The sequence below is a fragment of the Mauremys reevesii genome, linkage group 25, assembly GCF_016161935.1.
Source record: "Mauremys reevesii isolate NIE-2019 linkage group 25, ASM1616193v1, whole genome shotgun sequence".
NCBI classification, from domain to species: Eukaryota; Metazoa; Chordata; order Testudines; family Geoemydidae; genus Mauremys; species Mauremys reevesii.
Genome location: NC_052647.1, coordinates 225,079 through 250,058, shown reverse-complemented (window position 1 = coordinate 250,058; position 24,980 = coordinate 225,079). Strand labels below are relative to the sequence as shown.

Genomic DNA, 24,980 nt, shown 5'->3' with positions numbered 1-24,980 from the left:
CAGGCGCGGCCGGGACTGACAGGCTGCTCTCCTCACAGCACCGCAGTTGCTGCCCGCTAATTTAAAGTACAACTACATCTCTTTCAAATGGCACTTGGCTCACTCCCTTCTGGGAGCTGTAGTTTATCTCTTCTGACTGAGCAAGCTGGGGACTACAACTCCCAGAATGCTCAGCATCATATGATTGAGAGAGCTGAGCAGGCGCCTGAGGGCTGGTGACAGCTCCTCCCTTCGGGTTAGAGTATGCTGCAGAGCCCTGCACGGAGACAACATCTGTATCTGCATCCGAGCCACAAGCCGGAAAATGGTCCGTGGATATCCACATCCCCAGATATAAAGCGGATATCTGCAGCTTTGCAGGGCTCTTCGTAAAGCTAGACAAAGTCAGAGTGGAGATATACAGAGTGATTAACCACTGAAACAACTGACCAATGGTCGCAGTGGATTCTCCATCACTCATCATTTTAAACTCAAGATGGGATGTTGTCTAAAACAGTGGTTCTCAATCAGGGGCACGTGTACCCCTGGGGGTACACAGAGGTCTTCCCAGGGTACATCAACTCATCTAGATATTTGCCTAGTTTTACAACAGGCTGCATAAAAAGCACTAGCGAAGTCAGTGCAAACTAAAATTTCATACAGACAATGACTTGTTTATACCACGCTATATACTCTACACTGAAATGTAAGTACAATATTTATATTCCAATTGATTGATTGATTTTATAATTGTATGGTAAAAATGAGGAAAGAAGCAATTTTTCAGTAATACTCTACTGTGACACTTTTGTATTTTTATGTCTGATTTTGTAAGCAAATAGATTTGAAGTGAGATGAAACCTGGGGTACGCGAGACAAATCAGACTCCTGAATGGGGTACAGGAGTCTGGAAAGGCTGAGAGCCACTGGTCTAAAAGATCTGCTCTAGGAATCCTTGGGGACAGGTCTCTAACCTGTGTCAGGCAAGAGGTCAGACTTGATGATCACAGTGGTCCTTTCTGGTGTGGGAATCTATGACCAGCTTCCACGTCCCTTCTGCAACTTCCCTCCAGACTCCTGCTGGGGAGGGCTGTGCGTAGGGTGACCAGATAGCAAGTGTAAAAAATCGGGACGGGGATGGGGGGTAATAGGTGCTTATAAAAGAAAAAGCCCCCAAAATCGGGACTGTCCCTATAAAATCAGGACATCTGGTCACCCTAGCTGTGCGTGCCATACAGGGGTAGGGGGCTCATCCTGACGGGGGAACTGTGGGCTGGGCTGGGCTGCAGCGGCTCATGGTGGGGGGGATTTGCCCACTGAGGGGGTTGTGCAGAGGCAGGGCGCTGTGTATGTCGTGCAGGGATGGAGGCTTGTGGGGGGTGGGGAGGGCATCTGTGCATTGGGATGGGGCTGTGTGTGCTGTGCTGGGGCAGGGATTATTCCGTCAGGGAGTTGGCTCATTCTAGGGGCCCCTGTTCTGCCCTTGCAGCTGGAGCAGATGCTGGAGAACACTGCCGTGCGTGCCCTGAAGCAGCTGATTCTGCTGCACCGGGAGGATGGCCCCAGCCCCTCCCGCACCGTTGAGTGGCTCAACATGCGCAGTTGGTGCTCAGGACACCTTCACATCAAGTGCCCACGCCGTGTCTTCTCCCGCCGGAGCCCCAACAAGCTGGTACTGTCCCTCTCGTCCCCAGGACCCTTTGGGCTGGTGCAGCATGGTGCCACACAGTGAAGCTGTCTGTGCTAAGGAAGATAAGACCCCATGGGGGTGGGCACAGAGCTGCTGTCTTAGAAAAGACCCCCAGGCCAGTCTGGTCCTTGTGGTGCCTCTGCTGCCTTCCATGGCATTAACCTGGGCAGAGCCTGATGCCAGCCTGGCATAGGTCTGTGATGGCATCAGACCTCTCTGGAGTGCGGGGTGCAGAGCCGGGGGGTTCCCTGTTATAAGGGGGTGAGAAGGTGCTGTGTGTGTGGGAAGGAGTTGATGTGGGGTGGGGAGTGGGCTCTGGGGGTGCATGCGTGCTGTATGGGGTTGCTTTGAGGGGTGGCAGCCTGTCTGACTCTCACTCCTGGCCCTGCAGAGGGAGATGTACGCGAAGGTCTTCGAGAAGGACGCTGACCGGCACAGCGACTTCTCCCGCCTGGCACGAGTCCTGACTGGCAACAGCATTGCCCTAGTGCTGGGAGGAGGAGGGGCCAGGTAGGGGCTCAGACAGGGCCTGGCTGGGGCACTGAATTCCCATGGCACTCCTTTGCACCCAGGCGCAAACCAGCCCCCAGTGGGGGGCCATAGGCACCTACAACCCCAGCTTTACAGTGGGCAGGGGGGACAAACCCGGGGATAGAACCCAGGAGTCCTGGCTCCCAGCCCCATGTCCCTACTGGTACACAAACACTGCCTCCCAATAAGGGCCATGGGAGTGGGGCTGGGACAGTGACCCTGCTGCCCACCACCCTGCCCAGAGCAGTGCATCCTGGGAGCACCATCACAGACATCCTGGCTGCCTGGCCCATTAGAGACATGGTAGCTGCGTGGCATGTTGCAGAGTTCGGGGCCATGTGATGGCCCCTGGGGCAGGGTCCCTGCCTGCCATTGGGCTCTGACCCCTCCCTCCCCGGCACAGGGGCTGCTCGCACATTGGGGTGATCAAGGCCATGGAGGAAGCCGGGATCCCCATTGACCTGATCGGGGGCACATCCATTGGCTCCTTCATTGGGGCTCTCTATGCTGAAGAGCGCAGTGCTGTGCGCACCAAGCAGCGTGCCCGTGAATGGGCCAAGGTAAGAGGCAAGGCCTGCTGTGGGGCAGGGCCAGACTTGGGAGGGTGGGAGCAGGAGAACTCCCCAAACCAGCCCCTCCCAGAGCTGCCACCCCATAACCCAGCCTTCCCCACAGCCGCTGGCAGCCAGGTCCAGGCACTGGGAGCTGGTCCTCACAGCCAGCAAGTGCAATACAGAGGTCCCAGCATCCACTGGGGCCTGATCAGTCTGTCTGAAAGGGCCTGTAGAACCTCTAGGCTCTCTCTGCTGCAGGCCTCTCTGCCCCCTGCACATGCTATGCAGCTCTGTCCTGTGGGTTTAGAGCCAAACCCCCTGCAGGCTGTGGGGGTTTGTCCTCCCTTTGGCCATGGGATGTCTGCTTGGCTTGGAGCAGAGCGCCCCATGGTGTGCCTCAGCATTGTGCTGCTAGGCACGACAGCCTCTGTTGCACATGCAGCAGGCTAGGGCAGCAGGGGGTTCCGGTGGGAATTGCAGCCTCCCCAGTAACAACCCGTCATGCTAGTTGGCATACGGTGCTTTGGCTGGAGGACATGCCACACCCTCACTTGCTGCCATCTCCTCGACATTCCTCCCTGCTTGTCCCCATGAGCCTGGACTTGGAACGCTGCCTGTGCTGGGCTGTGCCACCCACGTAGTGACCCCTCACCCTCCTCCTGCAGAGCATGAACTCCGTGTTTGAGACAGTCCTGGACCTCACCTACCCCATCACCTCCATGTTCTCCGGCTCGGCCTTCAACACCAGCATCAACAAGGTCTTCCAGGACAAGCAGATTGAGGTAGGTGGGTCCAGGAAGCTGGGCAGGGTCCTGGTGCAGAACACTCACAGTAGCCTCTTGCTGGGCAGCCCTGATCAATGCTCCCTGCTGGCAGCTGTGTTCCCTGAAGCCTGGCCTTGTCCAAGGGGCGTGGTGCCTTGCGCAGCCCCCACAGCAGCATCCTGAGCTGTAACGTGTCTCTGATTAGACCTTTGTGCTCCTGCAGGATCTGTGGCTCCCCTACTTCAACGTGACGACAGACATCACAGCCTCGGCCATGCGGGTCCACAAGGACGGTAAGCGCCTGCACCTCACACCCACGGTGTGTCCCAGGCTGCACCAGGTGCATGGTGCCCTGGCTGTTGGGGCCCAAATCCTCAGCATCCTGCTCATGTGAGGGCCCAGGGCCAGAGGCCTCTCCTGCCCCCGAGCTAGTAGTGAAGCATGTAGGATAGAGCCTGGTTGGTTGCTGAGAGTAACGGGCCTCACTAGCCTGTCTCAGCCCCTGCTGGCTCTCTCTCCAAAGAGCCCCGCTGTGTGTGTGCTTGATGGGTCCACGTGGCCACGCCAGGCCTGGGCTCAGCTTCAGTCAGAGCTGGCATCTCTATGCTATTTCGGGGGATTTTTTTTTCCAACCTGACGTGATGTCATTTTCTTAAAATAGCCTATTAAAATCTCCTTGATTGCTTTCAATAGTCACCAGAAGATCAATGCTGGTTCCGGGAGACTCCAGGCCAAACCTGAAGGGTTGGCAACCCTAGCTGAGCAGTGCTGCTCCTCAGGCGCTGAGCCAGTGTCTCTAAGGACGGGAATCGCCTGCTGTAGAGAGTGCCCCCGATCCCCCAGGGAGCAGTGCTTGTAACCCCTAGCCCACATCAGCTGGCATGGGTCACCCCACTGCCAAGCCATCCACAAACACAGCGAGGGACTGGGCTGGGCATGGCCATCTCGATGTCTTTGCGCTTGCCCCCTTTGCTCCCACACCTAGCAGGGCCCCTCAGCATCCTGCCCTGCAGCGAATGATAGTGTTAGAGGAAAGGGCTGAAAGAAGGGCAGGGGCTGTCAGAGCAGGGCCCCAGAGGTCTAATTAGGAGTGATGGGCTGAAATAAAGGTCTCCACCCCTGCGAGAGAGCCGGGGCAGAAGCTGCCGTTGATGGCACAGGGAGCGCTAGGGCTCTGCTGCCAGGGCTGTGCTAGAGGCAAAGCCAGGCTCTGGGAAACCCCCTATAGGGAGCACTCCACCTGAATTGACTGGGGCCAAACACAAGGGCCAGGGGCTTCCCCTACCCATGGCTCTGCACTGGGCAGCAGGAGCTGCTGGCTCCCCTTAATCACCTGGCTTCAGGGCCCAGACTCTCCAAACAGCCAGACACCATTCCTGTCTTTCTGGGGGCAGCAAAGGCTGGCCTGAGCCAGCAGAACCCAGGCCCAAGAGCTGCTGATGCTGCTCCCAGTCAGAGTTGGGGCCCCACAACGAGTCCCTCCCACCCACCCCCCACTGCCCACTTGGTCACTGTCTGGCTCCTCCCCCATTCCCTGCTTGTAACACTTCTGCTACTCACTAACCCCTGGTAACACCCCCCACTCCTGACTGTGTGGGGAGAGCACAAGATGGGGCTATGGGACACACTAACCTTGCTGCCCCCTGCCCCTCACCGCTGGCCTGAGCAGCCCTCCTGTCATCTGACACCCTCATTGGGCCAGCTGGATGGCATGTTAGCAGCAGCAGCAGCAGGGGCTGCTCTAGGTCACTGGGGGGAGCTGTGGCAGCATTCTGCCCTTACACTTGGGTGGTGGTGGTTGGGAGCTCTGGGTGGAGGAGAGGGCCTGCTGTGGGGGTGAGTGGGTGGGGGTGTGGTGAGGTTCGAGCTGAGATAGACAAGGGGCAATGTTCTGTCCTTGCACTCAGGTGGTGGTGGTGGTGGTTGGAGGCTCTTGGGGGAGGCAGCTAGAGGGGGGTGCATGTGGCGGGGCTGGGGCACACAAGGGATAGCGTTCTGTCCTTGCACTCATGTGGTGGTGGTTGGGGGATCCCAGGAGAGGTAGGTGCGGGGGTGCTGCTGGTTCAAACTCAGTCTCTGCCCTTGGTCCTCATCTTATGCCTCATCTGTCACAGGCGCCTGATCTCACCTGGGACATTGATGCTTCCATGCCTGTCCACGGGGCGCTCCAGCAGCTGTAACTGCCTGGCTCTCACTCTGCCTGCTTGTCTGTCCTAACGCCAACTAACCCCCACTCATCCCTAACTCATTGAGCCCGGGGGACAGGGACAGGGAGCTGAGTTAGGGAGGGGCAGGGCTGGCTCTGCTGTGTGTCTGTGTGAGTGCTCTCTTCCTGGGGAGATGCCAGGGGAAGACTTCCCCCCTACCAGGACCCTGCTGTCCTACCCAGGGATCCTCAGCTGGCATCCAGAGCAATCAGCCAAAGCCCTTCCCCCAAAGCCCATGGAACGGGGCCTCTGCCTCCTGCAATGATTGGGACTCCCTGCACCACCATCTCAGCGTGTGCCTCAATCTCCTCCTGGACCCGCAGTGCCCAGCCTGTGCTGCTGCCTCCTGCCCTGGATAGTTCTGTCCTGGCGTCTGTGTGCCCTGGGCTTGCCCCACTCGCCCTTTGTCTGTTCTGGCCATGCTGGCTGGGTTACTGCAAGGTTACAGGAGAGCACTCTGCTGGGCTTCCAGCTCTGAGCCGTGGCAGCCCTTTGCCAGGGGAGCTTGGCCCAACCCCACTGCCTTTGGCCCTCCCATTGCAGTAGGGCACTCCTACCACCGATCCGGTCTGGTGCACCCTGCCAGCTCCCCACCAGGCTGCTGTAAGGGCACCTAGCTGCTGGATGCCCAGGGTCTGAGCCCTCAACTTGGGCTCCTTTAGGCATACTCTTGGGGTGCTCCCATCTATCTAGCCCCTTCTCCTGAGCGTACTGTGACTACATAGCCCCGAGCTCAGTGCTGACCCCTCAGATTCCCCAGTAATTGAAATGCCCTCTCCCAAGTCCCTCCGAAAAGGTGAGCTGCTGGGTCCCCTCTTCCAGGGCCCTGGGCTAGGTGTAGCATAGAGCACAGGCCCTCTGCACAGCCGTGTGACATGAGTGCTCTTTACCTAAGTATGAGAAACACCCTGAGGATACAGCTCCTATAGAAAACACCACCCTCCTGAGCACAGGTTCACTCACTTGCTCTCGCGTCCCAGGCAGTCCTTGGGGGCACCAGGGAGGCAGGGTCTCCTCTCCGAATCTGGCTCCCTCAGCAGCTTCCCTTACCTTGAGCTGTTGAAAAAGAGGCCTCTGGTAAAGCTGCTGTCAGCCTCTGCAAGTGACCAGAATCCTCCCTCGTGGTGTTGCCAAGCAAACCAGTTTCTGGGGGACGGGGTCGGGGAGCCAGGGTCTTGGCTGGGTGAAGGCCCAGGCCAGTTAATGACCCTCTGTGCTCAGCTCTGCACTACTGCCCTGCTGGAATGTCAGCCCAACAGGCAGTGAAGAGCTCTGTCTACGGTGGAGGCTGCAGGCTGAGGCAAAGTCGTGCAAAGAGCTCCTGACAGCCAACTGCATTCATAGTCTGCACAGCCTCATTCTCTAGCTGGCCTGGCCCCAGGGGTCCAGCAGCCCCTTGAGTGCTGGTCACAACATGCCCGTTTGCCTGTTGCCGAGCAGCCTTCTGCCAGCAAGCACACAGCAGCGTCTTGTTGGGCCAGGGCCTGGCACTGCCCCATGGCAGGGAGAGCCAGCAGGGCGTTGGGGTAGGTAGAATAGCCCAGCCCAGTTGTCAGTGTAGCCACCACTAGCTGGAGTGGGCTGAGGGGAATGGAGTGGGCAGAGGAGGGAATTGGTCCCTCCTCTGGTGGTGGTGGTGGGGTGGATTTCTGGGTATGTCACAAGGGCCTGTCCCTGTATTAGGCGGGGGGTGGCAGGGGACACCTGTTCCCACACCCAGCCTGACTCCTAGCACAGACCACCCCGTGTCTGAGCCGGTGTGCCCTCTCCCTGCCAGGCTGGAGAGACCTCCTAGCACCCCTGCTGTAGTGGGCATCTGGACTTCTAAAGCTTCTGTCATGTCATTTCCTGTCTTCTCTCCGTCTGTGCTGTCCCCATCCCCTGTGACTGTCTCCTCTCCCTCCAGCAGGCAGTGTGTGGCGCTACATCAGAGCCAGTGCATCTTATCCCCCCTACCTGCCTCCTCTCTGCGACCCCAAGGACAGCCACCTGCTTGTGGACGGCTGCTATGTTAACAATGTCCCAGGTCAGCATCATGCGCTCCTCAGGCCCTGGGCCACGAGGATGACCAGCGTGGCTTGGAAGGGAGGGCCAGGCTGGGCCGGGGTGGCAACTGGTTGCAACCCCTGCCCACCATACTCTGCCATGGCTGCTCCAAGTTGGGCTGCAGCCACTGCCTCCTTCCATGCCATAGCTTGTCCTTCTTTGGCGAGGGCTGGTTCTGACAGGCCTGAGGGCACAGGCTGGATCCCAGCACCCTGTCCAGACATGTGCTGCTCAAGCTGAGAAATCTGCACCTCACGGGAGGAGGCGCTGGGAGCCTCGGCCACCAGGCCAGGTGCTCGGTCTCTTCTGAGGCCTTTGGGAGTCAATCCAAGGCACCGCACTACCTGTTCCAGAGCAAGGGACAAGGATGGGCCCCAGCCCCCTGGCTGAGCTCTAGGCAGTTGGCTAGTCTCTTGCTGGCTCCAGGGCCATGCCTGTCGCCGCGCTGTGCAGATTCCCCAGCCTGGGTGCCAGGGGCGCCCTCCCTCCCTCGGGGCTCAGGGCCTGCAAGAGGCCGTCTCCTGACTGCGTCTGTTCCTGCCGGTTAGGCTCACTGTGGCGGTATGTGCGAGCGAGCATGACCCTTTCCGGGTACCTGCCGCCACTCTGTGACCCCAAGGACGGCAACTTACTGATGGACGGTGGCTACATCAACAACCTGCCAGGCAAGTATTTGCCGCCGATGTAGATGCTGCTCACAGACTGCGAAGCAGGCCACTGAGGGAGGCACCGCCGCTGCCAGCGTTTTCTGCCCCCGTTGCCTGGCTCTGCCCTGGCACGCATCTCCATCGCCGCCCTCGCTGGTGTCTCCGCAGCACTAGAGCCCTCTTCACAGCTGAGTTGGGGCCCAGGCCTCTTGCCCTTCTGTTGGCGTGGAGAAATGTTATTGTTAAAACCAGCAACTCGCCCGAAGTGGGGATCCTGCTCCGGGAGGGGGGCTTCCCTCCCACCACCCTGTGAGGCTGGTGCAGCACCTTGGGCCACGACCAGCTGGGCAGGCTCATGTTATATGTGTGTGTAGGGGAGCAGTTCTTCCCCATTGACTGCTTTGCATTCTTGCTGTCTGCTGTCCCTGGCATCCCAAGTGGGGAATGGGGGTGGGGGATCTCTGCTTTGCCTCCCCCTTGGAGTCAGGCTGAGGACTGGACATTATGGAACTGCAGTGCTGTGGTCCAGCCTGGGTGAGGGCTTCTTAAACTGGAGCAAAGGCAGTGGAAGAAGCCCAGGCTGCTCCCCAGCTGAAACCGCACCCAGCTCTTTACCCATGGAGCTTTTCCCTCAGCCCTGGCCCCACAAGCCCCCGAGCAGAGACTGGGGAGGCTTGTACCTGAGGCTCCAGAGCAAACAGTCGAGGTCTCAAGGAACCAGGTTCCCTTTGCAGCTGCGTGGAGTCGCACTGAGCTCAGCCTCGTGCATCAGCACCTGCTGATCCATGCTGCAGCCAAATGGTGCCAGCGTGGCCAGGCAGCCACAGGGAGGGGCAGAGTCTGGCTGCTTGGAACTTAGCACCAGTCTTGTTGCTGATGCTCAGAAGAAGCAACAAGAAGAACCTGGGCCAGGTGGGCTCCACGAGTGGCGGTTCCTAGTGCTAATGCAGGAGCTGGGCTGAGCGTGAACGTGTCCGGCCCTGGAATGTCCCTGTCCCCCTTCAGCCCCAGTGAAGTGAGGCCTTCCCGGGGTCTCCTCCTACAGGGAAATGGCTGCTCCCAGCCAGGTGGTTCTGTCTGTGGACCAAGAATGCCTCCAGCCTTTTTCCCATGGGTGCAGCAGGAGCAAACAGCAGCAGGCACATTCCTTGATCCAGATTTCCCAACTGCCTGACCTGTACCCCTAGAGCTCTGTCTCTGCTCCCCGTCATGGCCACCCCCACCACTACTGCTGCTGCCGGCTGCTCACGTTCAGGTCCTCACAGCTTCAACCAATCCCCACTCTTTCCTGGTGTCACAAGGTGCCCATCATGCTCAGGATGCCCCTATGGTTGTACTAGGCCCCAGGCCTCCTCTCTTTGCAAGGGCGAGCCCCACAACCAGGGCCGGCTCTAGACCCCAGCGCGCCAAGCACGCGCTTGGGGCGGCATGCTGCCAGGAGGGCGGCAGGCGGCTCCGGTGGACCTCCCGCAGGCGTGCCTGCGGATGCTCCACCGGAGCCGCGGGACCAGCGACCGCCAGAGCGCCCCCCGCGGCGTGCCGCCCTGCTTGGGGCGGCGCAATTCCTAGAGCCGCCCCTACCCACAACTCTGAGACTTCAGGCTCTAGCCCCCCTGTTTCTCGCCGGGGCTCCCCAGTGGGTCCAGTTGAGTGTAGACCCCTGTGAGAGACTCAACTCCTTTGGCAGCGATGCAGCCAGCAGGGATTGACAGTGACACCGCACCGCCTGTTCAGACCATGCCCTCTTCATTAGCCTCCAGGACCAAGGACGCAGGTTTGTCTGAACTCAGAGCCTTTGCTAGCAGTAGCCTCTGCTCCAAACCTCCTGCATTCTCAATCTTCCTGCTGGGCAGCAGCCATCTTAACACCCTCCACACACATACACCTGCTCCCTTTGTCTCAGCTGCTGTCCTGCTGTGCTCCCCTCAGCTTCCAGTCTGTAACAGTCACTGCCTGGTCATTGTGTCTCCAAGGCAACTTTGTCCATATGGGGACAGTTCTTGATCATTCAAACCACCCCAGACCTGTCTGCATAACACCCACACCTCATCTCTCATCTCCCTGTCCCTGAGGAGAAATTAACCCCTTCATACCCAGGGGGTGGCATTATACAATAGGGAAACTGAGTCACACACTTTCCAAAAATATTACAAAAACTTACAGGGAAGCCTTCAGCCCATGCAGTTCAGCTTATGGTTGGCCTTGCCATGTGACCAACCCACTGCCTTGGGAAATGGCTTCTGATTACAGTTACCTCATAAAGGGGCTTAATTGCTCCTTCCATAGAGCCTAACAGAAGAGACTGCACCCATTGGCAGTCACAGATTTGGGTAAGCCTTCAGCAGGTCTTTGACAGACAGCCATTTACACACTGCTCCAGCAGCTGTGCTCTACCCCTGGAGCTGCACTGGGCCCTCCCCAGCACTGCAATGGGTCGAAGTTCGGAGTCCAGAGTTCAGCATGGGACAGTCCTGCTGCAGCCTGTCTGGCCGGAGGTCCTTGCATGGGATGACTTGCTGGTTCCTACTGCCCTCTGAATGTGCCATGGAGGGGGAGCTCCCAGGCAGAACAGAGCCAGAAGGAGCAGTAAAGAATCCTGTGGCACCTTATAGACTAACAGAAGTTTTGCAGCATGAGCTTTCGTGGGTGAATACCCACTTCTTCGGATGCAAGCAGAGCCAGAAGGGGGAGGCTGGGTGAGCTGGATCTGCACTTCACACAGAGAAATTTAGAGGGGGGATGGGGAAGATCTGGCCATGCTGGACCCTGCACTGGGAAGCTCCCTGCCTGGCCAGCTGGGCAGTGCTAGTGGGAAGGTGTCCCTGAACTCTCTGGTGCTGCGGAGCCACCCCCACCTACCCTGCCTGCTCTCATGCTGCTCACGCCTCCCACACAAATGGGGATGAGGGGAGAAAAGTGGTTGCTGCAAACCTGGCTTTGCTCCCCATCTCCTGCTTGTGGCTGGGGCTCTGCCCTGCTCCCCAGCTGTGTTTGAGGGTTGGGGCATGGGGTGGGGAGCTGCCCTAATGGCAACAGGCAGGAGCATGGGGAGCCAGCAGTGCAACTGTCTTCTGGGCCGCCACCCCTGATGCACTCTCTCTGCCACTAGCGGACATTGCCCGGAACATGGGTGCCAAGACAGTGGTTGCCATCGACGTGGGAAGCCAGGATGAGACTGACCTCTGCAACTACGGCGACAGCCTCTCAGGCTGGTGGCTGCTGTGGAAACGCCTCAATCCCTGGGCCCAGAAGGTTAAGGTGAGCCCTGCCCTGCCCTGCCCTGCCGGCTTCCGTGCCCAAGAGCCCCCTCCAAGGGGAACCTGCCCCATCTCTCCTGTTGCCTCCGGGCACAACATCCTGGCCACCTGGGCCACACCTGTCCCATGCTGCAGGCCAGGGGGGCATGTGAGGGGAGGCAGGAGGGCCCCACCCACCCAGGGCTGGGGCTCTTCACTATCCCTCTCCCCCTTCCATACTCTCTGCTGCTGCCATCCCTCTGTCCCCGACCCCAAGGGCAGCGACAGCCCTAGGTTCTGGCAGGGTCCCTTCCGCCACAGTCCCTGCCTCCCAGGGCTGCTCCTGCCTGAGCATGTGGGCCTGCCTTGGCAGCCAGGTGGCTTCCCTCAGGCTGGCTGGGCACAGTCACTCTTCATGCCTCAGCTGGGATCCAGCTCCAGCCACTCAGCTGGACTGAGCCAGCTTGGGGTGGGTGTGTGTGAGAGAGACCTGCAGAAAGTAGGAGAGACTGTCCCTTGCAGCCCCCTTCAGGATGCTGTCCCAGGTGGGGCTTGCAGGACACTCCTGTTTTTCCCCACACACATACAGGTGCCTGACATGGCGGAGATCCAGTCGCGCCTGGCCTATGTGTCGTGTGTGCGCCAGCTGGAGGTAGTAAAGTCGAGCTCCTACTGCGAATACATTCGCCCGCCCATCGACCGCTTCAAAACCATGGACTTTGGCAAGTTTGATGAGATCTACGTGAGTCCAGATGGCCTGGGCCACGGGGGTGGGGAGTGTGAGAGGCCCTGATCTGGGGGGTGGGAGGGTCTGTGTTCACCAGGGTTTGGGAGGCTGGGGTCTGCACTTGGCTGGGGTGGGGAGGGTGGGAGGCCCTGATCTGGGCCACTGTCTGTGCCCAGGTTGGGGAGGGAGAGGCCCTGCTCAGGGGGGCTGGGTTGGAAATCTGATGGCCACCCTTATGAGGAGCAGCTCCCAAGCTGCGTCGGAGCACCCAGGGCAAATCCATGCCTTGCTCTGCAGTGGGCGCAGCCTGGCCTGGCCAGTCCCCCCCGCAGCTGGCTGGGAGGAGTGGGCCCCTCACCCTGCCCATCCATCTCATGCAGGACGTGGGCTACCAGCATGGCAAGGTGGTGTTCAGCGGCTGGTGCCGCGGTGACATAATTGAGAAGATGGTGAAGGACCGGCGCTCAGCCGACTTCTACGAGAGCAAGCGCATGGATGTGAGTGAGGGGGCAGCAGTGGGGCAGGGGCCTGCAGGGGATGGGTAGCTACAGTGTGTGCTTCGTCACACTCCAGCCACTTAGCTCCCTTTTGTGCCAAGCTGACGTTCCTACAGCGTCCTGGCTGTGGCAGCCCCAAGGTGCAGTGCCTGGGGTAGGGGAAACAACCAGCTCAGCCCTGGCACCCCAAGTGGTAGGGCTGGGGGCTCCAAAGGGAGTGGGGGGGCTTGGCAAGGAAGTGCCCTCCCTCATCAGTGCAGACCCCAGTTCCAGCAGGGGCCATCATGTGGCTCTGGTCCCTTTTGTCCTTAGGCCGAGCAGGAACCCCCAGCCCCTTGGCAAAGTGGGGGATCCCCTCGGGACTGGACTCAGAGCTACCTGCATGGGGTGAGAGCCTGACCCAAGAATTGACTTGCCCTTTGCCACAATGCCCCCCACTCCTTGTTCTCACCCACTGGAGCCCTCCTGAACCACTCGCTCTCTAGCTCAGGCCACATAGCACTTCCTCCCTGTGTCCCAGCCCCCCCAGGCTACCTGGTGGGGGCATCTCTAGCCTGGCTCTCACCCCCAGGTGCTGACTTGCCCCAGCGCGGGGTTCACTGATCTGGCCGAGATCGTGTCTCGCATCGAGCCGGCCAAGTGCTACCTGTCCGATGGCTACGCTGATGGTGAGTGGGGCAGGGGGCGCAACGCAGGGCTCTCTGCCCATGTCGCTCCAGTAGGATTCTGGGGCCCCAGCAAGGCTGGGGAAGGGGGGCTAGGACTGGGATAGAAGGGGGGACTGTGGGTCGGGATTGAGGGGCACCGGGGCCAGGCCAGGAGCAACTGACAGCCCCATGTGTGCTCCCATCCCAGGTGAGGAATCTGACTACCTGACGGAGTACGAGGAGGAAGGGCTGGACCCCGCGCGGGGAGAGGAGGAGCTGTTAGCGCCGGCAGGGTGGATCCACACTGAGGTATTTGAGACTAAGCTCTGGCCTCTGCTCCATGGGGAGGAGGTGTCCTGTGCCCAGCTGCTTCTCCTGGGACCCTCTCACTGCCCCCTGCCTCCTCCAATGGGGGAGCTGGCCCAGGTGGGGCTCCGTCTGTGCCACTGTTCTGGCAGCTGTAGGGAGCGCTGGTCCCAGATGCTGCTGCCCATGCTCCAGGGAGCAAGGGTGGGCCTGGATTCCCCAGCCCCTGGGACCATGCTCCCCTTCCCTGCACAAATATTGCAGGCTCCCCATGGGGTGCTCTCCACACTCCCCCATTCCTCTGGGGGTGGGGTTCCCATTCACACTCTCCATGCCAGCTCCTGGGCTCCTCACGCTTAGGCTGGCATTGCCCAACTCCGGAGCCCAGATCCTGGGGGTGGAGCTAAGAGTCAGGTGGGAGGGTGTGGGAAATGGACTTTCCCCTCTTGAGTATGGGGACCAGCCCAACCCACCGCAATATGGGGCCTGGGTGGACCCAGATGTTGCCCTGGATGACTCTGGTGTGCTTGGGAGGAGGGGGGCTCCTGGCCACGTGGCTTGTCCTCACCCAGCTCTCACTAAACAGGCCTGAATCGTCCCTGCCCCAAGCTGGGAAGAGGCAGGGCGATTGCCCTGGGGGCAGCTCTCCTGGGGCACGGGGGTCTCGCTCTGGACTGGATGGAGGGACAGGGTGTGTGTTCCCCACTCAGCCACTGACTTCACTCAGCCTGAGGGCAAGGGCCCATCATGGCAGCAGCACTACTGCCCCCTCCTGCCCCTTGGTGGCTGGCTGGGCCCCATTCTCCCCCAGGGCTGGGTCTGTGCCATCACACGGTGTCTTCTCCTTCCAGGATGAGGAGAAGAGTCTGCGGCACCGCAACTCCCTGCCCCAGGAGTGAGCCCAGCCGCCTGCTCCTGCTCCTGGACTAGGACATATGGAGCCTGCAGGCCCAGGGCTGGTACTAGGAGACTGCAGCCTGCATGGGGCTGGGGCACTGGAGCTCATCCTGCGCTGGATCCCCTGGCCTGCATCTGCTGCTGGAGTCCTGAGGCCAGCCTGGTTCCACTCGCTTAATGGCCAGGGTTCTGCTGGGGTCAGCAGCCCTTCTACAGCTCCCAGTGTGCAGTGAAGCCTGGCCTAGGCTCACCTCAAGGTGGACTGGCGACCACTGAGCCCAGCACCCTCCACCAGCCAGTACTTGACCCAGGCCAGCGCTGCTGCAGGTCCAGGGGCACCCACAGCTGCCCGCTGTATCAACTACAGGCCGCTGCTCACTCCAAGGTCCTGTATTGCTCCAGGGACAGCAGGGCCCAGTGCCACAGCCTCCTCTGGTAGGGGGTGGGGATGAGGGCAGAATGCTGTGGGAGGACTACCCCAGTCCCCTCCCCACCACACACACACACACACGCATCCCATGGCCCTGTGCCTGCACACTCCTTGCTGGGTGCCAGGGCTCAGCTCCTGGCCACATGCTGCTGCATGACCCACTCAGGTGAGGGGGGTTCCCAAGAGGAGGTGCCTGAGGGGTGAGGTAGATGCCTCCAAGCCCTTCTAGGTCCAGCCCCAGCTTCTCTTCCCCTGGATCTCCACCTGGGGTCCTGAACACTGCACTGAGCCCAGAACCTGGGAGTCCTGTGTCCCCCCACCCAGGCTGAGTGCTTTGGTGAAAACACTGCCTCTCCCTCCTCCCCTACATGCACTGTGTATAGGGGCAGTGTCATTTCCTCTTAGCTTCCTCCGCATTGCTGCTGTGGGACATGCCCCTCAGCATCTCTCCTGCAGCTGCTTCTTCCCGGCCCCACCTGCCACCCCTAGAGAGGGCCTGGGCTTCCTGGGGGGCAGGGCTGGGCCCTACACTCAGAGTCAGGGATCAGCAGGGCCTGCTAGAGCCCCAGCTTACCTGGCCTGTAGGGGAAGCCAGGGGACTCATGGGTGGGTGATTTAGGCCAGAGCCTCGCTCCCTGGCTGCGTGTAACTCTGCCAGGTCAAGCTGCTATTCCTGGGGCAGCCCTTTTTCCTGGGCTCAGCAGGCATGAACGCCACCCCTCCGCCCCTGGGCACACGCGCACACCCATTCCTGGCTGAGCTGCTAGGATGCTGTTTGCACCTCCCTCCAGGCACCCCATCACTGTCATGGAGCCCCCACCTCCCAGCTGCAGCCAGGGTGGGAGCAGTATAACCTTAGATGCTATGTATTTTTGTTAAGTTATTGCGGCGGGTGGGAGCTGCAGGGGGGTCAGGGGCTGGCACGGAGAGGCCTGGGCACTGCGATTTTGTTATTTTTTATTTAAAAGAAACCTGCTTGTGGCTGCACGGCTGGGGCAGGGGTCGGCCCATCCTGCCAGAATAAAAGCTTCCACGGGCTGGGGCTGACAGTCACTCTTGGCCAACTCTCTGATCAACCACTGGGGCCCCTGAGGAGGTGTTTGGGAATAATGAGAGTGGGCTTGTGGCTCTGCTGACCCCCAACTCCCAGCCCAGACTATCTTCTGCAGGAGAAAGCAAGGTGCTCAAGAGCTACTGGGCAGCCTGCAGAGCCACTGCTGCTGGGGTGGTGGGTGCAGCCCCTGCCAAGCTGTGTGCCCACTGAGCCATGCACAGTTCCCTTCCCCTTGTGGGATCCAGCATGTAGGAAACTGGGGTGGGCCTGGCCCCCCCAACTCACTGCAGGGGAAGGTGCCTGGTGAGATCAGAGGAGGCTCCAACTCCATCCTCCATGCTGCACTGGGACCTAGCTCCTGTGCTCTCCAGGGCAGGCTCTGCACATGCTTATGCCCTTCTCCCTCCCATCCCCCTGTGGTGCAGAATCAGTCCCCAGCAGATCCATGAAGTGTGGGACTCCTCCTCTTCCACTGTGCCCACCTGGCTGCAGCTCCCATGGGCCCTGCAGCCTGCATCCAGCAGCTGGGAAGGTGAATCTACCCCCCTCCCAGCACTGCAGCTGCTCCCAGCTGGGGAGCCCCAGGCCTGAATTCCCAGCAAAGTCCTGGGGGCTGCTCCTGTAGGTGGCTTTGGCCCTGGGGCCAGCTTTAGCTGCAGAATGCCCTGGCCAGGGACCGGCTGCAGCTCAGGGGGTGCACATCGGCACAGGCTCTTCGATGAGATCTGCTGGCCAAGCGGTAACTGTCACTTCCCAACCCAAGAACCAGGACCCATGTGGCCCCAGCTTCTGCAATTAACCTTGGTCTAGTAGCAGCAAGGAGAAATTGCAGCCCCCTGGCGGGCAGTTGGCCATGGCTGAGCAGGCCCCACACCTCCATCTGCTGCTTGGCCTAGCTCTCCTGTCAGCTGCTCCCCAGTTACTGCCCTTGGCTCACTGCACTCCTGCCCTCCCGCCTTAGTAGCGGCACCACCCCCCTGCTCTAAGGGCCTCCCTCTGGCCCAGGAGATGTGGCCCAGTCTGGCTCCCAGCAGGAGTCCAGGACCTGCCCCTGGCTTTGCTCTAGGAAGCCTCCACTATATAGCAAAGCTCAGGCCTGCCCAGAGACCCAAACTGCAGGGTCCCCCGCTTACTGCAACCCTCAAGAGCCCCTCCCCCAGGCACCAGCCCCCTAGCAGAGAGACACCCCTCAGCTGGGCACCCATGATGCTTACACTAAATGCAGGGCCAAGGCACCCATGCAGCATGCAGGCCCCATCCCCGGGAATCGCTGCTCCAGGGATTAACGGCCAGGGTGCCTGCTGCCAGTGACCAAGCCCACAGTAGCATGTAGCAGAACTGGTGCCCCTCAGCCTGCTGCCTAACAGGGAGTGTTCAGGTCTAGGGAGCTGGAACTCTGAGGAGCTGGGGCTCCTAGGAAAGCCAAGACCCAGTCGCTGCCCCTCTCCACCAGACCTGGGCACAGACCCCTCTGGCCTGACGCCATCTCCCCTCTGCTCATTGTCGGCCGCATTGCTGACACCAGGCAGTATCTGCCACTCCACACTGGCTGCCTGGCCATGCTGCTGCAGCCATGTCCCACCCCACAGGTGGCAGATGAGGCATAAAGCTGATCTGGAGCTCTGGGCCCATAAGCACGGCCCTGAGTACCCAGGCCTGCTGCAGGCCGTTCTGCAGCAGCTTTAGACACTTCCAGGCAGAGGAAATGCAGAGCCTGCTCAGGGCCACAGCATGCTAGTGATTTCCATAGGCAGCTGATGATGGTGTCCTCATGCAGGCTGGTCTTGCAGCACAGCAGGACTGTGACCAGAGCCAGCCTAGCCCCGTCCCACGTGGCGGCCGGAGAAGCTGGGCTGGAAGAGAGGGCCGCATTGGGACTGCAAGCTGAACAGAAACCTCCAGCTGCGGTGTTGAGAGGCTGGGACGTGAAACAGTTACTGACATTGCAAAGGATCATGCCCCACTGAGACGAGGGAGGCAGCTGGCTCCTCTCAGAGTGACTGGCACAGACCAGGAAGGCAGCACTTCCCATGTTCACACACAATGTGGTGGCAACAAAAGCCCTCAAAGAGACATTTCTCCAAAATGGAGCCAGGATGCCGCAGCACAAATGAAGCCATAGCAACACTGGGTGCCTGTGCCCAGCTGGCATTCCCCTCCGAGGCACTTGGTGCAGTCAGGCAATGGGGCCCAGTGCCTGCCCACTGCAGACACCACACAGAGCCCCTGGGAATTTCACAGGTTTATTTTCACTTTGTAACAAAACATTTTAGAAAATTCACTAGAAGCTGCGCCCCCAACCCGCAGCCCCCCCCCCCCTCCTTGCAGGGCAGGTTTTGGCTTGGTTGGGCCACATGGCAGGGCCCAGGGTGTTGGAGCAGCAGCCTGGGCAGCACCAGCCAGCAAAAGGGGAGAAAATGGGGTCTGGCACTACCTGGGCACAGCCCCCATTCCCTGAGCCCCACCCCTGAGCAGGGCCCCACCCTGCAGGAATCTCTGCCCCTACGTTTGCTACCTGGGGCTGGAGAAACCATGACTGCTGGCAGCAGCTTCACTCACACTCAGTACCTGGATGGATAACGCAGGCCTGGCCCAGCCCACCCCCATTCCTGGGCAGTGGGCGAGGGAGTGGCCATGCAACAGTGTGGACTCTGGTCAGGGCCAGACCAGGCCAGGACCATCCCAGCATGAGGGGTGGGGGAGTCACCAGATGCCGGTGATGTCCTGGAGGCTGGGATGTCACTCAGCAGCATGCACCCGCTGGTGCAGCAGGAGGTTGGAGCTGCGGGTGTAGCCACGACCGCACTGCCCACAGCGGAAGGGGCGCTCCCCAGCATGGGAGCGCTGGTGGCGAAGCAGGGCTGAGCGGTGGCGGAAGCGGCACCCGCAGTGGGGGCACTCGTGAGGTTTCTCACCCGTGTGCCGCCGGCGGTGCTCCACTAGGCTGGCAAGCTGAGCAAAGTGGCACCCACACTGGGTACAGGAGTAGGGGCGCTCTCCACTGTGTGCGCGCTGGTGCGCAGCCAAGGCTGAACGGTGCCCAAAGGCTTGGCCACACTGGCTGCAGCGGAATGGCTGCTCCCCGCTGTGTGTGCGCCCGTGCTCCCGTAGGTGTGCCAGCTGGGCAAAGCACCGTCCACACTCAGCACAGGTGTGGGGTCGGGTGCCTGTGTGGCCCCGCTGGTGCCGCAGGAGGTTGGCACGGTCAGCAAAGTCACGGCCGCAGTCAGGGCAGGTGTGGGGGCGCTGGCCAGCGTGGGCACTGCGCTGGTGCTGGCGCAGGTAGGAGCTCTGGGTATAGTTGCGCCCACACTCTCCACAGCGGTAGGGGCGCTCGCCTGTGTGCACCAGCTGGTGCCGCAGCAACGTGGCACTCAGGGCAAAGGCTTTGCCGCAGACCGGGCAGGGGAAGGGGCGCTCACCTGTGTGTGCGAGCTGGTGCCGGAGCAGGTGGGCTCGCTGGCGGAAGCGGCGGGAGCAGTCAGGGCAGGCGTGGGGGCGTTCGACACTGTGTGTCTGCAAGTGCCGTGCCAGCGTGGAGCGCAGCCCGAAGCTCTTGCCACACTGAGTGCAGGCGTGGGGGCGCTGGCTGATGTGGGCACCCTGCTGGTGCTGTGCCAGGTGGGCACTCTGCCGGAAGCTCTGCCCACACTCCCCACAGCGGTAGGGACGCTCACCGGTGTGCACTCGCTGATGCACCAGCAGCGCCGAGCTGCCAGCAAAGGCCTTGCCGCACGCCAGGCAGGGAAAGGGGCGCTCACCTGTGTGCGCCCGCTGGTGCATGGCCAGCGCCGTGCGGTCGCAAAAGCCTTTGCTGCACGTGGTGCAGACATAGGGCCTCTCGCTCGCATGGAGGAGCTGGTGCCTTGTCAGCGTGGCGCTCTGCCGGAAGCTCTTCCCACACTCACTGCATTTAAAGGGCCACCTGACAGTGGGGTCTCTGTGCGGCGCCGGCTCTGCGTTAGCGCTACCTCCCGGTACAGCCTCCTCCACCCTGGCACTGCCTCCTGGCACAGCTTCCTCTGCCCCCGCAGCAGGGTCTTTGTGCCACACTGCCCCCATCAGCTCCACATTAGTGCTGGTGCCGCCTCTTCCTGGTGCAGCATCCACTGCCCCAGCCACGCTTGCCAGCCTCTCACCTGCAGGAACAAATGGGCAATCAGGCATGAGCCATCCCCACAGGAGGCCAGGGCCCAAACTAGGGCAGTCAAAGCCCAAGGCACCACCCACATGGCCCGTCCCCTCCCTGGAGCAGGTTTCCGAGCTGGGATTGAAGGAGGCGGTCACACCTCTTGCAGTCTTTTCAGGCTGCTGCAGACTCAGGCAGGCATCCGCATCACCCAGCTCATGTTTACAAGCCTTTCTTTGCCTCTGTGTGGGCTGGAAATATTATTTGCTTTTTCATATGGTTTGCTCTCATATGGTTCTGGGGACCCTGGTGCAGGTGGTGGGATGGGTGCAGTGGTGCACACAGATCAGGGAGAGGGTGATGACAACCTCTGGGAGGAGCTGGGCCAGGAGGGCTTGCAGGGGTGGCTGTGGAGGATCCCAGCTGCCCCCACCCCTCAGCTGGGCTTATTTATCCCTCACCTGTTTGGGGGCCCGACCAGCTCTCGTCGTCCTCACCTTTTCTGAGATCTGGGACTTGCACCTCTTCCCCTCGCTCCATCCAGTATTGGGATTGGGGCCCTGCTGGGTGAGAACAGAACAGCTGGGATCCAGGTAAATACCCGCCCAGCTTGGCGTTCATCTACCACTCTGGGCTGGCATGGACGGGACAGCCAGGAAATGCCCCTGGAAACACAGGAGGGTCAATTCAGACACAATCAGAGTGGAGGAGAGATGACCCCAAGGGCTCCCCCAGCCATGATGCCAGCATTGCCCTGCAGCCGCTCACTAACACAGGGGTATAAAAACCCCCTGCCAACTTCAGACTTGAACCAAACTGGCTCCGTGCAGCGCCAGGACTGAGCCTCTGAACGGGACTAGTGGGAAACAGCTGGCCTGGCTAATGCCACCCTGTATGGTGAGCACCAACTCCGTGCAAAGGAGCAAGCCTGGGAAGCACCAGTTACCTCAGCCCACATCCTATGAGCCAACAGCCCCTCCGGGGACCCCGCTGCATGGGGCAGAGAGCCAGCGAGCCCCTCAGTCACAAGGGGCTGGCAGAGACTCCTGCACTTTCCAGAGCAGACAGCGTACTCAGGCCCTGCAGGGGAAACAGACCACGGCCTTCCCGAAAGAGCCCCAAACCAGCCTCAGAGCACACAGCCTGGCCATCAGAGCTCTACAGGGAACAGCTCTGTAGTCTTCTGAGCCACAGAGCCCTGAGCGTGCTCCTGCTGGAAACATTTGACAGCATCACCCCACTGGACTCGACCTGGGGACGAAGTGCCTCACACTAATGAGGAAACCCCCCTCACTCCACAGCACGCCCAGGGACCCCTGCCGCTGGGACAGCACCCCAACTCCTTGGCACAAGAAGTGTCTTTGTTCTGTGCTTGTGAAGGGCCTGGTGCCATAAGGCCTGATCTCCAATTGGCTCTGAGTGCTACCGCTGGCCAAAGAGCAATCGCTAGCTGGTGCTGCCATTGCAAAGCAGCACCTCTCCCGATTCCCTCTAATCATAGAATTGTAAGGGACCTCGGGAGGTCATCTAGTCCAGTCCCCTGCACTCATGGCAGGACTAAGCATTATCACCATCCGTGACAGGTGTTTGTCTAACCGGCTCTTAAAAATCTCCAATGATGGAGATTCGGCCTCCCTAGGCAATTTATTCCAGTGCTTAACCACCCTGACAGGAAGTTTTTCCTAATGTTCAACCTAAACCCCCCTTGCTGCAATTTAAACCCATTGCTTCTTTATCCTCAGAGGTTAAGAAGAACAGTTTACTTCCCTCCTCCTGGTAACAGCCTTTTATGTACTCGAAAACTGTTAGCATGTCTCCACTCAGTCTTTTCTTCTCCAGACTAAACAAACCCAGTTTTTTCATTCTTCCCTCATAAGTCATGTTTTTTGGACCTTTAATCATTTTTGTTGCTCCTCTCTGGATTTTCTTCAATTCGCCCTAATCTTTCCTGAACGGTGGTGTTCAGAACTGGACACAATACTGCAGGTGAGGGCATATCAACATGGAGTAGAGCAGAATAATTACTTATTGAGTCTTGCTTACAACACTCCTGCTAATACATCCCAGAATGATGTTTGCTTTTTTTGCAAGTGTTCTATTGTTGACTCATATTTAGCTTGTGATCCACTATGACCCCCAGATTCCTTTCTGCAGCACTCCTTCCTAGGCAGTCATTTCCCAGTTTGTATGTGTGCAACTGATTGTTCCTTCCTAAGTGGAGTACTTTGCATTTGCCCATATTGAATTTCATCCTATTTACTTTAGACCATTTCTCCAGTTTGTCCAAATCATTTTGAATTTTAATTCTATCCTCCAAAGCACTTGCAACCCCTCCCAGCTTGGTATCGTCCACAAACTTTTCTCTAGGCTATCATCTAAATCGTTGATGAAGATATTGAACAGAATCAGACAGAACCCTAACCCAGAACTGATATATATACACACACACACACACCCCTGCACAGGCACCAGTCACACCCCCCCCACACACACAGAGCCCTGCACAGAGAGCAGCCAACCCCCTCCCCCATGCACACCCCTGCACAGACACAGCTCGCCCCCTACCCCCGCCCTGCACAGACAGGGATCACCCCCTCCCCCACACCATACCAGCTGTCCCGGAGCTGGCTGGGGTGCGGGGCAGGTCCGCGGGCTGCAGCTGTGCACCCCCCGTGCAGCAGCCTGGCTGATGGAGGGCTGCTGCCCGCCCCCCACGCTGAACCAGCCCGGGGGCGGGGGAGCGGACCGGGCTGGCTGCAGCGAGCCCAGAGCTGCCCTGGAGCAGGCTCGGGGCGCTGGGCTGCGCAGCCCGCCCCCTCTGCCCGTCACCGCGCCGCGGAGGCTCGGCCGCCCAGCCAGTCCCGCGCTCAGCCCGACCCCGCACAGAGGCCCCGCTGCTGCGCCAAGTACATCAAACACCCGCCCCGCCCCCGCTTTACCGAGCTCCGGCTGCAGCCCGCGCCCTCCACCCCGCTCGGCTCCAGCCTGGCCTCGGCTGTTTACCAGGGGCCTCGCCCGCCGGCGGCCGGGGCTCTGTGCAGCGCGGAGACGCCTAGCGGCCGCACGAACCAATGCCGCCGAAGGGCTCCCTGCCTCTAACCACGGGGCTGGCTTCGCTCACGCAGGCCCTGCCCCGCTCCTGTCACCTCCCGCCCCGAACGTCCAGCCTGGCAGGGCACCAGCAGGAGCCAGGCCCCGCCTATGGAAATCACCTCTAGTTACAACTATCTCAGGGCAAGAGCCCGTGTTCAGCAAGGCCACCAGCACCCGGGCCGGCCTGTGCTGCAGAGCCAAAGGACTATTAACTGCCTGTTCATGCAATACTCCAGTGCAGAGCAACCAGGTGGGAGGTGACAGAGTGCCGCACCCCACGGAACCCTTCTTGTGTTATGGAGCGAGGAGGCTATGCCACTCCCAGAGCCGAACCTTGATTTCTGGCCTGACAGATGTTACCCCCTTTTTATTTGGGGTTTTCTTTGTTCCTTAACACACAATATGTATGTACAAATCAACAACAAGCAATAGTCCCTGGGTTTCAAATCCAGCAATAACGTTTTCACTCACTGTAGAGGGGTGCACTCATGTCTCGTGAGCACCCTCTGGTTGAGTGTGTGCAGTGCCTGCACTTCCACTCCCTAAAGCCCGGCTTGGGCTTAGGTCCTCATCACTCTCGTCACCGCGCTGCTGTCGCCTCCTCGCTGCTTTTGCGGGTTCGGGTGCTGCATACACTGCAGGATAACGTGCATGGTGTTTACAGTGCTCATAACTGCCGCAGCGATCTGAGCGGGCTCCATGCTTGCTGCGGTACGGTGTCTGCGTGGAAAAAAGGCGTGAAACGATTCTCAGCTGTTGCTCTTACTGAGGGAGGGGGGCCTGATGACATGTACCCAGAACCACCCGTGACAATGTTTTTGCCCCATCAGGCGTTAGGAGCGCAACCCAGAATTCCAATGGGCGGCAGAGACTGCGGGAACTGTGGGATAGCTACCGCAGTGCAACGCTCCAAAAGTCAACGCTAGCCTCGGTATTGTGGACACACACCGACGACTTAATGCGTTTAGTGAGGACACACACAATCGACTGTATCAAATCGATTTCTAAAAAATTGACTGCTATTAAATTGACCTAATTTCTCAGCGTAGATATACCCTTAGTCTAGTAGTGGTTTCGGCTCTGACAGCAGGTCTTACTCCAGGGCTTCCCCGTGGAGGCAATGTCCTCAGAGGGCAATTCATGCCCCAGCTCTCCTACTGGGCCACTAAAGAATTCAGTTCCTCTCTGGGGTATCTCAAAATCCAGGCCACTTCCCCCAGTGGCTAATGGCAGGTGAGGAAGACCCTGGTCCGCTCACTACCCCTGCAGACAGCAGTTGTCCATCCTGCCCCTTTATCTACACCACACAACTGCTCTAATTCCCAGGGCCACTTCCCAGTAGCCCCATCCCTTCCCCAGCAGCAACCAGTCCAGAGCTCCTTCTTTCCACCAGCACTGCTCTCTCTGAGGTCCGATAGCTCCCTCAGCCCACCACACGGCTCTAACTCTAGTAAGGAACTGATTTCATAATGGCCCTGCAGCTCATCTGATACTACGCTGCTGGGCCCTGATTGGCTGCTCCATTCAGTTCCTTTCTGCTTGGCTG

At 59.8% G+C, this 24,980-nt stretch overlaps 2 protein-coding genes across 17 annotated transcripts in view; one reads left to right on the top strand and one right to left on the bottom strand.

Annotated features, from left to right (window-relative positions):
- The window catches only part of PNPLA6 (patatin like phospholipase domain containing 6), a 67,561-nt gene extending 51,350 nt beyond the window's left edge, over positions 1–16,211 (top strand). For 6 of the 13 annotated variants that reach the window (XM_039513926.1, XM_039513921.1, XM_039513924.1 and 3 more), the window contains 13 exons: positions 1,469–1,651; positions 2,061–2,179; positions 2,604–2,760; positions 3,420–3,536; positions 3,742–3,811; positions 7,632–7,751; positions 8,320–8,436; positions 11,528–11,676; positions 12,244–12,396; positions 12,762–12,878; positions 13,450–13,546; positions 13,734–13,834; positions 14,683–16,211. In XM_039513926.1, coding sequence (XP_039369860.1) covers positions 1,469–1,651; positions 2,061–2,179; positions 2,604–2,760; positions 3,420–3,536; positions 3,742–3,811; positions 7,632–7,751; positions 8,320–8,436; positions 11,528–11,676; positions 12,244–12,396; positions 12,762–12,878; positions 13,450–13,546; positions 13,734–13,834; positions 14,683–14,730 — 1,548 coding nt within the window. In that variant the 3' untranslated portion in view covers positions 14,731–16,211. Of the gene's footprint in view, positions 1–1,468; positions 1,652–2,060; positions 2,180–2,603; positions 2,761–3,419; positions 3,537–3,741; positions 3,812–5,632; positions 7,295–7,631; positions 7,752–8,319; positions 8,437–11,527; positions 11,677–12,243; positions 12,397–12,761; positions 12,879–13,449; positions 13,547–13,733; positions 13,835–14,682 lie in introns of those variants that run through there. The other 7 variants (XM_039513922.1, XM_039513928.1, XM_039513929.1 and 4 more) reach the window with 7 other exon arrangements.
- A 2,335-nt stretch (positions 16,212–18,546) lies between these two features.
- Positions 18,547–24,278, bottom strand: LOC120390909 (zinc finger protein 501-like). 4 transcript variants are annotated; one of them, XM_039513936.1, is made up of 3 exons: positions 23,906–24,278; positions 20,839–20,904; positions 18,547–20,351 (listed from the first exon to the last, which is right to left on the bottom strand). In XM_039513936.1, exons 1-3 carry the CDS (start codon positions 23,922–23,924, stop codon positions 18,952–18,954), a joined length of 1,485 nt encoding a protein of 494 aa, XP_039369870.1. In that variant the 5' UTR covers positions 23,925–24,278; the 3' UTR covers positions 18,547–18,951. The 4 variants fall into 4 exon arrangements, with proteins under 4 accessions (XP_039369870.1, XP_039369869.1, XP_039369867.1 ...); XM_039513935.1 differs by lacking the exon at positions 23,906–24,278 and adding an exon at positions 23,281–23,362 and having other exon boundaries at positions 20,839–21,006; XM_039513933.1 differs by lacking the exon at positions 23,906–24,278 and adding an exon at positions 22,952–23,222 and having other exon boundaries at positions 20,839–21,006.
- Between the last annotated feature and the right edge of the window lie 702 nt (positions 24,279–24,980).